The sequence below is a fragment of the Microtus oregoni genome, unplaced genomic scaffold (assembly GCF_018167655.1).
Source record: "Microtus oregoni isolate MIOR12 unplaced genomic scaffold, Mior012 000004F_ref0000308, whole genome shotgun sequence".
In the NCBI taxonomy this organism is placed as follows: Eukaryota; Metazoa; Chordata; class Mammalia; order Rodentia; family Cricetidae; genus Microtus; species Microtus oregoni.
The window spans coordinates 31957148-31973424 of NW_024543063.1; the positions used below are offsets into that span (position 1 = coordinate 31957148).

The window sequence follows — 16277 nt, forward strand, 5'->3', positions numbered from 1 at the left end:
AAGACCCCAGGTGGACATGCTCAGCCCAGGGCCAGCTCCTGCTCTCACCAGACAGCCTGGGACAAGTGTACCTATCCTGGTGGCTGAAAGGCCATGTGGCTAGGCCACAAGCCTCTGTAGGTGGCTTATTTGAACCCAGTGAACCTTTCCCAACATGAGAAAGGCTGTCCCAACAGAGATTCTGAATCACGTACGGCTGGTGCAGAAAGGGCTGTGAGAGGAGGTCCGTGCCAGGGACCTGTCTGCTGGTCCCCACCTGCCTATGGACACTGTGCCAGCAGTCTGTGCTTTCGTGACGTTTCTGCAGGAGAGAGTGTGGGTCCACATGTGTGTGCAGCATCCTGACCTCCAGATGCAGGGGAAGGACAACTCGCAGTCCCTGCCTCACCTGCAAAGGGCACTAAGGAGGCCGTCCAGACTAAGGAATCCAGCATTGTGTGGCACCGGCCAGCCAGTGAATATCTGGGATCAAGCCACACCCAAATGCCACATCAGGAAGCACGGCCTACACCACACAGAGACACCTCGTCCTAGGCTTGACAGGGCTAGCCTCGGAGCTGTTGGACATTGCACAAGCCCCTCCGGTTCCTGCCCATCAGCTGTCTATGTCGCTGCCCCAGGTCTGTACTCAGACCTCTGTCCTGGTGTCCTTTTCCATCTGAAATGATTTCAAAAGGAACCCACGCATCCCAGCAGGAGGAAGCCAGGCTGACTTGCCATAACAGAAGCGGTCTCAGAAGCAAGTCCAAGACAAACGGCAATGCAGTGTGTGGCGGGAAGGAGACTGCCTTAGGAAATATCTGCCCAGGCAGGGCTGCTATAGGGAGCCAGCTGAGCCAGGGCCGGAAAGCCACGCCCACACCAGCACTTGTTCCTGTGTCAGAAACAACTTCTTACCTTAGCTGCTGCCCGTCCCATCCCCCGCCACCTTTCCCTCCCAACCTTGCTGCTCACTCCTTTTGGACCCCCTTCCTTTTCTCTGCTGGGTTCCATTCCTCTAGGAAGCCACCCTGGAACCCCCAAAGCCCAGTATCATGCCCTTCAGAGTCCTTCCAGGAAATCCCTCCCTTTTACCCACGACTCTTTGGGTTCCACCAAAGTTCCCCATTGGGTAAAGGTGAGAGATTTGGTTGGCCAGTTAGGGTTCAGCTCCTTACCGGTTCTTCCTGCTCAGGGGATAAGGCTGTGGTCTGGATGCTCCCTTGGAATGGGCCCCAGGACAGGCCCTCAGTGAGGCTCAGTCGGGCCCGCACACACCTCTGCCCGTCCTGCAGTGCCAGCTCCAGCTCCTCTGAAGGGAAACATGGCGGGGTGAGGTGGCTGCTTGGTGACCCCCCAGCCCACTTCTGTCCCATAGCTCCTACTCCTGGTCTGGTCCTAGGGCCAGACCTTTGTCCTTTTTGAGGACACGTTGGGTTGCAGAAACACCACTGAGGGGTGGACAGGTGGGCCACACACTACATGCAGAACCTTGTGCATGAGGCCTGATGGGGGCCCTTCACAAGACATCACCTATAAAGGGGATTGTCCCTTGCATGTGGAAAGAGGTCCGCAGGTGTGACCAAATTAAAGGTGAGATAAGATCACCCAGGATTAGCAGGTGGTTCTAAATAAAAGCCTGTCTTTAAGAAAGGCAGATGGAGAATACAGAGGCCAGAGGGCATGGCACATGAGGCTTCTAGAACTTCTGATGGATCGTAGCCTGCAGGCTGGGACAAGGAGACCCTTGGTTATACTAATTGGTATTAGCTGTGGGACACATGGACACCTGGCCAGCCACCTGCCCTAGCTGAGCCTCTGTTTCTTTAAATGAGGCGGGAGCATGGTCATTCCCTCAAAGGGTGGTACTTCCCCAGGCCACACACCCTCTGCCCTGTCCACCTGCTACCTAGGCTGCCAGCCTGTGGCGACCTCACATGGCCTAGCCTGGTCCCCTGGCCAGAGTGCTGTGGCGGCCCCACTTCCTGAGCCCCATCAGGCAGGCTGTGGCCTTAATGGGCACGATCATCAGATAACCGGCCAGCTAATGGTGGAGATAAGGTGTAAATACGCCAGGAGGCCCCGTGGAGAACTGTAACTGGGCCTTTGTCTTCCCTGGGGCTGATAAGATGGCAGTGGACCAGGGCTGGAGGCCAAGGAAGCCCGCACCCCTTTATCAGCCTGGGAGTGGGAGAGGGGTTGAGGGGCCAGAAGGCAGGTTCTACCCTTCATAAAAGCGACCAGCCCTCCGCAGCTCACCCAGGATACTGTCCTGGTGCAGGGCTGTCCCACTGGCTCCCTCTCCCTCACCTTCCCTTGCCCCATAGGGGCAAAGCTGACACCAGGAGGGTCAATGCATCTCCAGGAGCAGGGTCAAGGCCTGGGCAGCACTGTCCCAGGAGGGATGCAGAGACCAGCTCCTGTGACATTTATTTCCAGTGTGGATGATGAAACTGAGGCCCTGAGAGGCCCACTGCTGGCAGCAGGTGTCAGTATCCAAACCTGTTGCTGTGACAGTGACCCGCCAGCTTCCCCTGTTCTGGGTGCTTATGCCTTTGGTCCCCACATAATGGCCCTCAGGACAGAAATGGGATTAGTAGAGAGTTCCTTTAAGAGTCTGTGTTTAAAGCTTGGCCACCCAGCATCCCACCTAGGGTGTCAGGAAGGGGACAGAGAAGCTCTATCCTGAGAAGGGTGTACCTGGATCTTGAGACAGATAAGTCATCTGCCCCCACATGACTTCTCTTCTGTGTTTAGAACATCCTCAGGAGATGGGGACACCTTCGTCTGAGGCTGTGTCCTCACAAACTGGGGCACAAGGTAGGGAGGCTGTTGATGCAGGTCACCTGAGGGTGTGGCATGGACAGTCCCACAGCCACTGCCATCCATGCTGCTACCTGTGGGGGCCAGGCCCTCTTGGACAGCTCCGGGCTTCCCCATGGGGAAGGAGGCAGTCGGTGCCACCCCCTTACTCACCCACCGGCAAACGGCCCTGCACCCTAATCAGAGTTCACGGCCACGGCTCTGCCTTCCAGATAAGAACATGGCTGGCATTTCCCACGGCAGCCAACCCATCCTCTGGGTATCACGCACTACCAGAGAGGACTGGTTGCTGATAAGGGCTGTGGCCCCTCTCCCAGGGGGACAGCACCACCACTCTGCACTCAGGGACTGGGAGAGGCCTAGGAGAGGTGGGGAGGTACAACAATCACTATGGTAACACACCTCTCTGGTCCAGGATCCAGGTCAGCCAGTCTGAGGCTACTTTCTGAGGCAGATAGGTAAGGGGAGGACAGCTGGCCTCATCCTAGGCCCACTCCAGCAGCTTGTACAGGGTGACCTGAGCCACTCTGCACAGCAGCCCTGGTGCTGTTCAACATTCAGTTTCGTAGAAAACCTAGCTCTTGCCCCAACCCGTTGTGGCCAAAAACTAAGCTAGCACCCAGCAGAGATGCTCACCTAGCAAGTCAAACAGGACCAGAAAAGCGGGGTTGAAGAAGTTGTCCTTTTCTGAGGACCCTGAGACTGAGTGTGAGAAAGCAAGCCCGGGCTTAGGGATGGAATGGCACGCTGGGAGACCTGGCAAGTGAGGGTTGGACAGAGAGTTTTCTAGAAAACCTGGAGCTCCACAGTGGTGACAGGAGACCTGGGCTGGATGTGACAGGAGACCTGGGCTGGATGTGGCCGTGTGGTCATGATCTCGTCTCTGGGTTTGTGGCACATGCTCACTGTCAGAGCCCTGAGAGGTATCAGGGGGCAGGGACTGGGGCCACAGCTTCTAGCCTGGGGATTCTAGGAACAGGATGCTGTTCCGATGCCCTCATGGGCACAGACAGCTCTTATGGTGGGCTGTTATGATGGGTTCCAGCCTGGTTCAGGCCTTGGCCACCTGCTCCCTCAGCTGGAGGATGGGGAAGGTGCCTTTTGTCTGCAGTCCTAACATGAACCCTGGCCTCTTCCTCTGGGCCATAGCCCAACACCAGATATGACTTACGGGGTTCCTCCTGGCGTACCTGGGAGGCTCAAAGAGGGTCAACAGCCAGCTGCAATGTGCACAGCAGACAGGCTGGGTTTGAGTCAGAGTTGCCACACAACTTCAGTACCCTTTGGAAGGGTGACGGAGGAGGGAGCAGTTGGCATCTTCAAGGGCTGAAATAGTCTGGACCTGGTCTCAGTTTCTCTAATGCTCTCTGGTAGACTCTTGACAAGAACCTAGCTGTCACTCCGGGCCCAGCACTGGGCCAAGGGCTAATTTATTCAGGTAAACAACTGTACACATTGCTTCTAGAACACGTGCTAAGACTTAACTGCATTCCCCAGAACCATCTTCAAGGAACCTAATGCATATTTCTCTGTTTGCAATGCTAGTCATGCACGGCCCTCAGGGCGCTGGCCCTCCCACCCCAGGATCCACCTCCTCAGCTGGAGCCTGCCTGGGGCTGGGGGTGGATCTGGCTATTGTTGGGGTGCCCTGGGTGGCAGAACTGTGTTCAAACCAACAGGCCAAATCTCGACACTGCCCTAGTTGCTGTGTTCCTGTCCTGCTGGAGCCTCAGTTTACTGTGTTGTTGAAGGAATGCTCACATGGCATCCTCAAGAGCCTGTGCCTGGCTGGGCAGTGGTGGTGCACGCCTTTAATCCCAGCACTTGAGTGGCAGAGGCAGGTGGATCTCTGTGAGTTTGGCCTAGACTACAAAGCTAGTTTCAGGACAGCTAGGACTGCACAGAGAAACACTGTCTTGAAAAACTGGGCAGGGGGAGGGGAGAGTCTGGGTCTGTAAGGTTAAGGGGCCATGTTTATGACAGTCCTGAGACTGGTCTCAGGTGCTGCCCTTGGCCTGGGAGCTCCTCAGATTTGGCTTGAGGCCCCTGGGTTCCAGCTCTGCCTTGAAATCTAAGTGGCTTCCCTCAAGAGCATGCACAGAACCACCCAGTACTGGCACTGGCCTCCTCTTTAGGCCCAGAGACCTTATGCAAATTCTCCAAGGTCACAACTCCAAGTGTGGCCATTCCTTTTCCTTTCCTTTTTCTTTTTTTTTAATGTTTTATTTATAGTGTGTGTGTCTGTGTGTAGGTATGCCATGTGTGTATCTAGGCTCACATAGACCAGAAGAGGGCGTCAGAGTCCCTTGGAGTTGGAGCCCCCCTGACAAGAGCACTGGGAGCCAAACTTGGATTCCTGAAAGAACAACAAGTGCTCTCAGCCACGGAACCATCTTTCTGGCTCCCCAAGCATGGTCACTCTTTTTTTTTTTTTTTTTTTTTTTTGAGACAGGGTTTCTCTGTGTAACAGACCTGGCTGTCCTGGAACTCACTTTGTAGACCAGGCTGGCCGCGAACTCACAGAGATCCACCTGCTTCTGTCTCTCAAGTGCTGGGATTAAAGGCCACCACTGCCTGGCCCAAGTACGGTCACTCTTAAACCCTGACCTCAGAGTGCCCTCTGATGAGACCCGAGTCACCCCCGTTTTCCCGTGTGAGTATGGCCCCATCTAGGAGGCTGTGGTGTGTTGGAGAGTCAGCAAGAGGGTTCTTTCACTCCAAATGGGGCCAGACCTTTGCCACATCCACGGCTGTCTCACCTGTGTGACAAAATGCCTCTCAGGTAGTGGCCGTCTCAAAATGAGGGGCTTGTGCTTCTTGGAGCTTGGCCCCCAGCGGTTCCCTGGCAGTCTGCTCGAGTTGAGGTGCCTGATTAGCCTCAACAACTTCGTTCACTTTGTTCCTGGCGATGGTTTCTTGCATTGACTCTGCTATCCTTTCTTCTGTTCTATTTTTCTCTTGACAAAAACTTAACTGTTCAGGGAACCAGGAAACATTCCTGACGGCTCCTTGAATACGGAGGAACTGATGTGTCAGTTCCCTCCCTTGATTCAGGCCATTAATGTTATGATTAAGACTCTGGCTCGCTCTCTGGGGGAATTTACAGATACCCTAGAACAGAAAGGGCTCATGATAGGAGATTTGGTAGAAGATGGACAAATTATGAAGGAAAATGTATGGAATGGCATGAGTTACCATTTATGGAAAGGCTAGCCAGAATGAGAAACCCCTGGTACATTTTAGATAGAAAAGAAAGGCAAGATATTCTTGATAACATAAAGTCAGACATTCAATATTGAAACAAACCCTGGGGGTGGAATCCTGAAGAATGGTGTTTGGGTTACCTTGGTTACCTTGAGGGCAGATATGATTTAGGGCCATGAGAAAGCACAGTTAGTTAGTGGTGTGAGACGAATTTCTAAGAAAAGCTCTGCCCACCTGGCCCTGACCACAAGACTTGTTAAGAATAATCAATTATCTGTAATCATTTTTCTATGGAAACTTTTATGTTTGCCAACTTCGTTCTGTAATCTCTTAAAAGTGATGCTTGAATTTTAGTAAAGTTGCAGCAGATTCAAATCTCATTAGAGTTGTGTCTGTCTGTCATTCACCGAATCCTGGGTTCTCCTAAGCCTTCACCCCTGTTCTCCCTCGGTCTTCGATCTCCAAGAGAGTCAGTCAGCGGCAGACCTTGTGTCAATGGCCAGGGCTTCTGGAGTACCAAACCAACCACCCAAAGCCCCCACCATGCCCTGTGGAGTCTGTGGTTGGTATGTGGGTGCCCACCAGCTCACCACCAGTACCTACTTTATCTAATCAGCCCATCGTTCCCTCCAACCCGCCCTGTGGCTCCTACAGGGCAGCTGGGGAGTGGCCCCTATCACAAGAATCGCCCTGTTTGCTTTTGATAAAAGTCATAGTAAAGGAAAGAAAAAGGCATGAGCGGGGAAGGAGGGAAGCCCCAGTCTGGCGGCATCTAGAAGGTTCTGCAGACATGAATATAGAACAGGGTAGGCAAACTGTATGACTCAGGGGACATCTGCTCACACTAAAACCAAGGCCCAGAAAGATCAGGTGATCCCCAGAGTCACACAGCAGATGAAGGAGGGGTGGGAACATGTTCTCTGGACCAAGTCACACTGAAAGGCAAATCCGGCTGTAAAAAGGGGCCTATGTGTTATGCCTGCCTGCCCTGGCTTGGTTGCTGAGGCCTCAAATTCTCTGTCTGCTAAACAATGTTTAGAGAAGATGGCGGGGGGCGGAGGGGGGGAGGTGGTGGGGGAGGGGAAGGTATTGAAAACAAGTCTGAAGAGGTCAAGGGGCTTTCCTGAGGTTACATGGCTATTAAGGAGAGTTCAGCCAGTACCCTCTGACCCTAAACTCATGACCCCAACTCAGGTGGTGCTGGTTTACTCACAGCAAATCCCCTGTGTCAGGCAACTGGGTATGCCAACCTTGTTCACAAGAGTTCCCATTTACAGATAGGAATGTGAGCAGCAATAAAGGCAGAAAATGATCCTGAAAGCCCAGTAGGGCCTCAGTGCTCACTTGCAGGGAACATCAAACCTGTGGCCACTGGCACAGCCAAGATGGAAGGATTCTATCAGGTGTTCTACAGAGGGAGGTGATGGCACCAACCAGGAAAGCTGCAGAGCAACAGACACCATCGACACAAGCTTGAGGACAACCTTCAGAAACGGAGGCACAGCAGGCTGGGATGAGCTCCATGCTCTCTGCCCTGCCCTTCAGGAGGCAGGTTCTGACCTTGCAGGCGCCCGGAGCTGCCAGCTACCAGGGAAATGGGAATTGGTCAGCTGGCTTTGTTAAAGTCTGATTTCTGACAGCATTTAGTATTTCTGGCCAGGCTAGGATGACTGGGGGTCACCAGAAAGCTGGGTTCAAGTCCGGTAAGGATGTGACCCACTCATACCAGAAAGCAGTTCTGTTCTGAATCACCTATGTCCACCCTTGGGATGGCAGCAAAAGACAGTGCTGGGCCACACTGGTGGAGAGCTGTCCACAACAGCTCAGGGTGGGCTGGTCCGTGGGGTGCTGGACCAGGATCCCAGGAAGCCTCATGCTGTATTCCTCTCTGCGCCCATCCCCACCCCCACCTGTTCACAGTGACTCACACCTCAGAGGAAATAGGTGTCTAGGTCCCTAGATTGCGAGCCCTCAGGGATATTCCAGGCATCATGTGTCCCGGACCCAGGAATGTATTGTGCCTGGGAGGAGGGGCAGCTGGTCCCAGGGGGGCGGGAGAGCACCGCTGCTTCTGTTTCCTACTTCTGGGAGCTTTTTTGCCTGCCCATCCACCTCTTCCTCGGGTCCAGCCGCCACTCTGGTGGCCCTGGGGAGGAAAAGGCCAGCCTCAAGCTTGCTGGCTAGGAAAAGGTGCAGGGTGGGGTGTCTGTGCGTAGTCAACATGGCCTAGGGTCTGGGGCCACTGGGAACCCCAATCACTGGTGCTGGGTGGGAGGGCTGGTCCAGAGTGCTGAAGCCCTGCCCCTTGCAGCTAGCCCATGGTGCCTCCCTGGTCTTTGGGACTGTGCTTGTTGAGTATTGATTTTTTGACATGGAGCAACAGCCAGCCTTTATCGGCTGAACCCTGGCCCTTGCTAATGGCAGATCTGGGTTCACCTGGGAAGAGCAGGTTCTGCAGGGTGGGGTTTTTCCTTCCTGGGATCTGTGGCGGCCTCTCAGAACCTGGGGTAACCAAGCTTGTTCTGGGGAAGGGTTGGCTCTCACTGACGGTACATCTATAGGTGTAACCGAGCAAGGGATGCTTTCATCCTGGACAGTGCCCAGAGGACGGTGACTTGCTCTTCCTAGGTCCCGGTATGGCTCAGAGCCAGGCTTCTAGCTCTGATCACCCCCTACTAAACCCAAAGACAGGACTCCTTGGAGAGGGGCACTACCTTCGTCTCTTCAGAACAGCCACAGCAGCCAGACAAGTAGAAGTACCATGGCAGCCGTGGCCTGTGTCAACAGACACACAGATCCCTTAGTGGCTTGTGTACCACACCCAGGTGAGGGGCTCTTTCCTACCTAGCCCACATGCCTGAGGAAGCTGTAAGTCATGGCTTCCAGGTTGCTCTGAAGCACAGCTATGTCTTTACTAGGCTTCTTTAAGAGCTCCATGCTAGATGTTCCCCCCCATCTTCCCCCAGGATGAGGACAGGAAGCCCCATCAGCCTAGAGGCCCCACATCTTCCTGTCTACTTGTGATGGCCTGGACACTCTGGTCCTTGCCCAGAGCCTGGCTTCACCTTGCTTCAGCTCAGTGTACCCACCCACCTTGTGTTTTGTCCTGTGACTCCTGGTGCCACAGTTTCTGGTCTAAGTGGTCAGAAGGGTGGATCTGAGGGCATGTGAAGGCCTGGAAAGTGGCTACTATTGCCAAGGTGGGAAGGTGAGTCCTTTCTGACCTGGAGTGACAGCTGTCTGCCTTGCCTATAGGCACTCACATCTTGGGGCCAACAGCTGAGAGCCAGCCAGGTGCTAGGAAGGCCAGCAAGTCAGGATGCAGCCACCACCTGGAGTACACTGGTCCTTCAGGGCCCGAGCACCTGCTGACCCTCTGCACACAGAGCAGAGGCCCCTATGAAGGAGGTATACCCAAGTGGGGAAACTGAGGCCTTGACTATAAGGTCGCAGTCACTCTGGGTGTTAGGCCTTGGCCCCGGGGTGGGTCAGACACTGCAGAAGTTGGGAGACAAGGAGGTTTAAGGGCTTTTTAGTATCTCCTCTCAGAAGAGCCATCTGCAGTAGCCTTGGCCTTCAAGGTCTCTGTCAGCTTCATCTTGAACTTGGAGGCCAGGGGTCATTTTGGGGCACTGAGAGTTCAAACCCAAGCCTCTGACCTGGCTCTGTCCTTCTTTAAGCTTCCTGACTGGAAAAGGAAAGAGGATAGGATGACATGGTATGAGCAGGGGCTGCTGTGGGTTCAGAAAAGGGGAGCACCCAGCAGGCTGGACCTGCCCTAGATCCCCACATCTCCTGCTGCCGCTCCCTGCAGACCCTGGAATCAGGCACCCAGCATGGCTGGGCCTTGCAGCTTGTGGTCCTGGGGCACTTGTCCCGGGGGCACAGTGCCCTGTCCCATCATTCCACTTTCTGCATGTGATCTAGAATGCGGCGAGTCCGCAGGGTAGGCCTAGGGGCAGGGGGAATTTGGGCAGAACTAGCCAAAGGCAGGGGTGGGAGACAGTATGCAGCTTGCTGGCTCCATGTAAGCGCTATGGAGCTGTGACAAGCCTGACAGGTTCAGGGACTTCCTACAGCATTTCCAGGGAGTCTGCATCTCTCAGAATGATTCCCACTCTCTTGTATAATTTTACTCCAATACAGGGTTTCTGTGTAGCCCTGGCTTTCCTAGAACTCAGAGATCCGCCTGCCTCTGCCTCCCAAGGGCTGGGATTAAAGGCACTCACCACTATTGCCTGGCTCTTGTAGAGACATTTTTAAAGGTCAAAATGTCCTCTGGCTTCACTACAATGGCCATTCTCGTTGCCCTTCAGTTCACACTCATGGTCATTCTGGATAAATGCCCAGGGCTCCATCAAGTCCCTGCTTGGGATCCAATGCACCCAGACCAGTCATATTGCGGGGGTTGGGGGGCACAGAAGCTCAGTGGATTGAAGGACGAATCCAAGGCATATGGTGATTCCAGGGGACCTGGATAACCCAGCTGGGGGCAGGGCCGGGTGGGCAGGGCCCCCATGAGACACAATAAGATATGATAGCATCTCGCCTCATCTCAGGCTGCGCTGGGCCCTTGCGTGCAGGATATGACCAGCCCTCGAGCCGACGGCGGCCCCTTTGTCCCATCTCTGGGGACCGATCTTATCAGCTGCGTCCACCGCCTCCATAATGGAAAAAAATGCAGTGAGGAAATAAAAAGTTACGCACAGAGATAGAGGGTAATAAATAAATAAATAAACAAACAAATAAATAAATAAATAAGGAGTCATCGTGGCTATGGGGAAGGGGCACCTCTCAAAGAGCAGCGGTATGTCATAGGGCTGGCAGGGAGTGGGTGGGGGTTGCTTCCTGGCTCCCATCCTGGGTCTGGGTAAGTTTTGGCAGCATGTTGGGTCTCATGGGGGGGGGTGTCTCATAAATGCTGCTCATATGAGGGCAGTGATGCTGCCTCAGTTTCCCTTCTAGGGGAGAGTGAGAGAGAGGGGAGGTAACATGTCCCAGTAGCCATGGGTCACAGTGCTGTGGACCCTGGTCCTGTGTGGATCCCAGTCGTGGGTATAGGGAAGCACAACTTTGCCCCACTTCTGCTTCTCTGCCTTACCCTAGTCACCCTCTCCACATCCCAGTGAGAAAGGACAGCTTTCTGGAGGAGGCCATCCCTGCTACCCGTAAAAAACGGGAGGAACGAGGACAGAGACCCAAGGTCACCTCACGCCCCTGTCTTATTTCTACTAGATACTTGTGGTCATGATAGAAACAGCTGGTGCAGCTGTGGCTCTGGCCAGGACTGGGCATGACAGAGAAGAGATTGGCAGTTGGCGTTGGGTCTTACTCCCGTGATGATGGTGCTGGCAGGAGCGATTTGCCAGTGACGGTGCCCGTGGCCAGTAAGCCAGAGGCAGTGCTGAAGACAGTACCAACACTGGAACTCAGATAGCAGCAGTGACCATACAGGAGGCACCAATAACAATAGCTGTCCCCTACCACACACACGGCTCATCAAGAGCAGCCCATCCTTTGTGGGGCTCAAGGCAGACCTGAGGCCACCATTCTGAAGAGGCCATGACTCTCAGGGTTGAAATGACATATAGACCTTACAACCGGGGAGGGGACAGGTGGGAAACTGCTGGAAGGCAGTGGTGGAAGCTCCCCTGGCAAGGCTAGGACTCCCTTGCTGATGTCTAGGCCAGCTGTGGGGCTGCTAGCTGGGCAGGAAGCCGGTGGGAGGGCGGAGAAGGAAGCGACTTGATTAGTGCCGCCACCGAGATAGCTTGCCCTGGCCACAGACAGCGGGTCCCGGAAGCGGGTGAGGTCAGTAGGACAAATGCGGTGGGCAGCCTGGCCTGGGGCCCCTTCTAGGGCTCCACCTGCATTTCCCACTGGATATCCTGTTGTCCATCCACTTATCCTCTGCCTACAGTGTCCACTGAGATGCCCTTGTGCTAAGATGTCATGGTAGGTAACATACACTCCTAAGAGGTAGGCCTGTTTAGTTGTCTCCAGAACTGTCCAACTTGCTCATCTGCCTCAGTTTCTACATCTGTAACGGGGTACGACAGTGGCTCCTGCTGCCTGAATAGTGTACTCTAGTTTCTTCTGAAGTCTTTTTGGAGTTCTCTTTACACCAGTGGGATCTACTCCTAGAGCAGACCTGCCTGCACGCTTCGTCCCCCTACTGCTCCCGATGCCAGTCCACCAGCTGTGCCTTGGGGGCCATTCATCAGGTCTCAGAAAGAGCTCTGTAAGAGTCCCGGACCCTGGGGTTCTTAGCTAATCCCTGCCCCCACGTCTCAGCCACATTTCTGCCACTCTAGTTGCTGCTCAGAGGGAGTCCTCAATCCTGAGATCTGTAACAGGCTGGCAAGAACCCAATGCTCAATGTATGAGAAGCAAGGAGGGAGTGGGAGCCAGCATGGGGAGAAGGGCAGTTTGATGGGTCACCTGTGTAGTCCTGCTAGTGACAATCCCCCTCCTCTGTGGTTTCTAGGACTCAGTACCTCAGAACAGTTATCAAGGTGGAATCAGAGCCAAGGCTAGCCCAGGACTCATGTGGGCAGGGCCAGCAGGCAGCCAGGGTGGGGTGTGTGTGTGTGTCCATCTCCATCTGTCAGCCATCCTCCCACAGCCCAAGCTGACCCAAGGCTATGACCTCTGAACCCTGTTTCCAGGATAATCACCTACTTACCACAGTCCTTCCTCGATGGGCTCCTCTACCTCTGAGCCTCCTTTCTCCTCACCCTGCATTTAGGTCTAGCTGTGTACATTCAGTTCAGGCCTTTCACTCTGGCTTCTGCCCCAACACACTATTCCTGGGTGGGTGATGATATATATAATGGCTCAGAAAGTCCCATTCTGACACCATCTAGAATCATGTCTGGGGTGGTAGTGTCTCCAATAAATCCCAGAAGGGCAAGGTCCTCCCTGTGTCTTTCCAGCCCCAGAGGAACTCAGTGACGATTCAGGAAGAATATGCCTGACTGTAAAGATAGTTTCCTTAGGTCTTTTCATCCTAGCTTCAGATCGCTCAGCAACCCTGAAGTCTCAGAAGAACAGTCTTCAAAGGGGCTCCGAGCTGCTGGACTGGTCTCTGAAGCTGACCCCAGAGTGACCCCTGTCATCTACCAGTGCCCCCTCCCCCGCAGGCTAATCTAAGACAAATAGGCCTATCACCCTCCACGCCAGGCCCCATGATAACACAAAATAGCTGGAATGATTTTTTTCCCACCCACACATGCCAGCTAGTCAGCCATGGGGAGGGGAGCAAGGCCAGCTATCGGCCCATCTCCCAGGCTGTCCATCAGGACGAGCTGTCCTGCCTCAGCCGCCAGATAACAGGCCTTGAGGTTCACACAGAAACCCCGGGCCTGCGAGATTAGTTAGCCGGACACAGTCTAGATAACAAGCTACTGCTCCATGGGAGGGAGGGGTCCCAGTCGCCTGCTTCCCTGGGACCCTAGGCAGGAGATCTGGCTGGGGCCTCCAGCAGGAAATGACCAACAACACCTCCTGTGGCCCTAGCAGCAGCCCCTTCCACCCCGAGACTGTGGGATGCTTTAACTCTGATCTAGTTTCCCTAGCAGCTGATTAAATACCTCCCACTGTCTTTCAGCATCTCCACTGTGTAGCCAAGAATTGGGGATTGGGTGTGGCTCAGGGGTGGAGTGCTTTCCTAGTGTGTTTGAGGGTTGGGATTCCAACCCTAGCACCATGACAAGACAAGGCTGCGAGGGCTGCCCTCAAAGATTATGGCTCAGAACCCTGACCCGTCTGTGCCCAGCACTCTCTCCCCATGCCCACCCTAGCCCTAAGGCTTCATCATGCCATGCCCCCAAAGCCTCACTGCATATTCCAGCTCCTTGTCTGAATAGCTCCCTCCCCCCGAATATGTCTTTCAGTCATCATCTTCGAGACAGGGTCCTTCGTCCTTCTCTAGTGCTACCATCTGCTCCCCCACTTGGCCTTGACACTCAGGCACCCCTTTTGCTGACTGACACTGCTCAGGGACACGCTGACCTGGTACATGGTCCGCCTTCCTGGCCCTGCCTCCAGGAGCTGGGATGGGCTGACTGGCTCTCACTCAATTCAAAGCAGCTCCTGGAAAGAGTTCTGGGCTCCAAGAAACTCCTGGGTGGAAGAGACAAAGTCCTTTCTGGCTTCTCTTCCCTTCACACTCTGCCCTAGTTGGGCAGCCTGGCTCTGGGGCCTTAGCACCCAGTTGGGCTTCCTCAGGCCAGGACTGTGGGGTCAGCCAAGCTCCTAGCTCTCAGCTGTAAGGGACCACAGGACCCCCCTTTTCCTGCTCTACTTTATCTCTGGAGCCTGGGGTGGGTTTACAGGTCTTAGCCCTCCTCAAGGGCCACATGCTCCAGTAAGAATTCTACAGTCACCCCCTTTTCAAAAGTGCATGAGCCTGAACACTGGGAGCTGCATCATTCCCAGCCAGCGCTCTCTTCCACATCTTCCCTGGGCCTCAGGACGCTGCCAGACCTTGACCTAGCACCTTGACCTTGGATGGGGAAGCTGCCCCGCCCCCATGGCTACCTGCTTATTCTCTCTGTCCCCGGCCCTTACCCCTGCTGGCCTGTCTCTCCATAAAGACCCTCCCAGAAGATCAGGCAGAGGCCTGATGAACTCAGGCAGATGAGCCTGGAGGAGCTCAGGTGGCTGGTTCTCCTGTTGCCTCCAGGGGTTTCCAGCCTGGGGATGGCTGAAGGGGTGCTCCTGGGTCACCTAGCATGTTCACATGGTGCTGGTGTGCCTTTCCAAGTCACCCTGAGGTCCTCTTGCCCTTCCCTTTACCATCTGCCTCAACCTCAGGCTCTGCCTCTGGACCCTGCTCTTAAACTTCAGGGACCAGAATAAGTTCCAGGCCTAAGACACTCACAGGGCAGAAGAGCCACTGCTCAAGTCCTGGTGACTCCTGCCCCCACTGCTAGCTATGGCTTGGCTGCACTCACACTGACAGCGGCTGGAACTCTCTGGGCCTCTCCACTCACATTATAGAACAGCACACCCAAGGCAATGGGTTGGGGCCCCCACAGTGACTCAGTTTGCCTCCCATCCCGGTACCTGCCCTAGCCTCCCAGGCGGAGCTCCACTCTGCTGGCACAGGCAGACCCTCACATGGCTGGTATACTGATGACATGCGTGCAGCCTTGGGGGACCTGGGAGGGTCATGGTCCCTCTGTGTCCCAGATCCCCCAGTTCAGTGTAGGCTATTGATTCCCTTGCTGAGGCCAGCCCTGGAGGAATCCTTAGAAGACCCCACAGCATGCTACCTGACTGACAGCAGTCTGAGTCTGTTTATTTCTGCTCTTCTGCCACTTGCTTAAGACTATGCCAGATGGACCATTGGGGAGGGGGGAGGAGCTGACAGAGCTAGATGGGATGTGCAGCCTGACAGGGCTGGTGTGTCTGAAAGCCAAGTCCTCCTGAATCGAAGGGAAGGTGACAGGAGGAGTTGTGGCACTGAGGGGCAACAGGCACTGGGGACAGGTCCCCACATCCCACAGTAAGGCAGCTGTGCAAGGTCAGAGATCTACTTTCAAGCCTTCTGCATAGGTGGGCTGGAAACAGCCGTCACTCCTGCAATCAAAGTCATCTTGAAGATGACAGCTCAGACTCTCTCACTTTCTGTCCTTCCTCCCAGTTAGAACTCAGCTGAGGACCACGGGAAGCCAGGGTTGGGTCTCAGCAAGGGTATCCTGAGCCCTGTACACAACTTCCCAGAGCTCTGGGTCCACAGTATGACCTGTGGCCCTGTGAGACCCAGGGTGTGTCCCTGCTATGCCTCAGGGGCCATGCAAGCCCTCCTGCTCCAATCCTCCATTTTCCCCTCACCTGCTGGGCTCAGGCCCAAATCCACAGGGCCCTGGCTGCAGCCCCTCTGACTCCACTCTCCCTCGGCTCATGGACTCTCCGGGCCTTTGCATGGCCATTCTTTTCTTGTAAGCTCCCCTCTCCGGCATCTACAAACCCCTCAGACAGAAGATGCAGTGTGCCTTGGAAGGACTATCTAGGCCACTCTCATTCTACACAGCATCATTGGTTTGTTCTGAGCACTGAGAACAGGCTCCCCTGTTGTGTGCACTTACAGACTTTTATCTCATGTGCTCATCTGAAGGCACTTTCCTGACATTTTCCTTGGGTTTTATACTCTACACATGACTACACCATCCCCACTGCCCAGAAGAGGGTGCTGAGACCACACTGTGGGGTCAGTGCAAAGCCGGACTCTGGGCAGTGTGTGGCCATCAGATCTGCAACAAGAC

General features: G+C 54.6%; 1 protein-coding gene across 2 annotated transcripts in view; it reads right to left on the minus strand.

Annotated features, from left to right (window-relative positions):
• Positions 1 to 16277, minus strand: part of Zfpm1 (zinc finger protein, FOG family member 1) — a 59548-nt gene that overhangs the window by 13138 nt on the left and 30133 nt on the right. Inside the window, exon 4 of one of the 2 annotated variants that reach the window (XM_041649398.1) lies at positions 1158 to 1291. The exons of the other annotated variant lie outside the window; for it this stretch is intronic. Coding sequence (XP_041505332.1) covers positions 1158 to 1291 — 134 coding nt within the window. The remainder of the gene's footprint in view (positions 1 to 1157; positions 1292 to 16277) is intronic. 2 annotated transcript variants of the gene reach the window in all.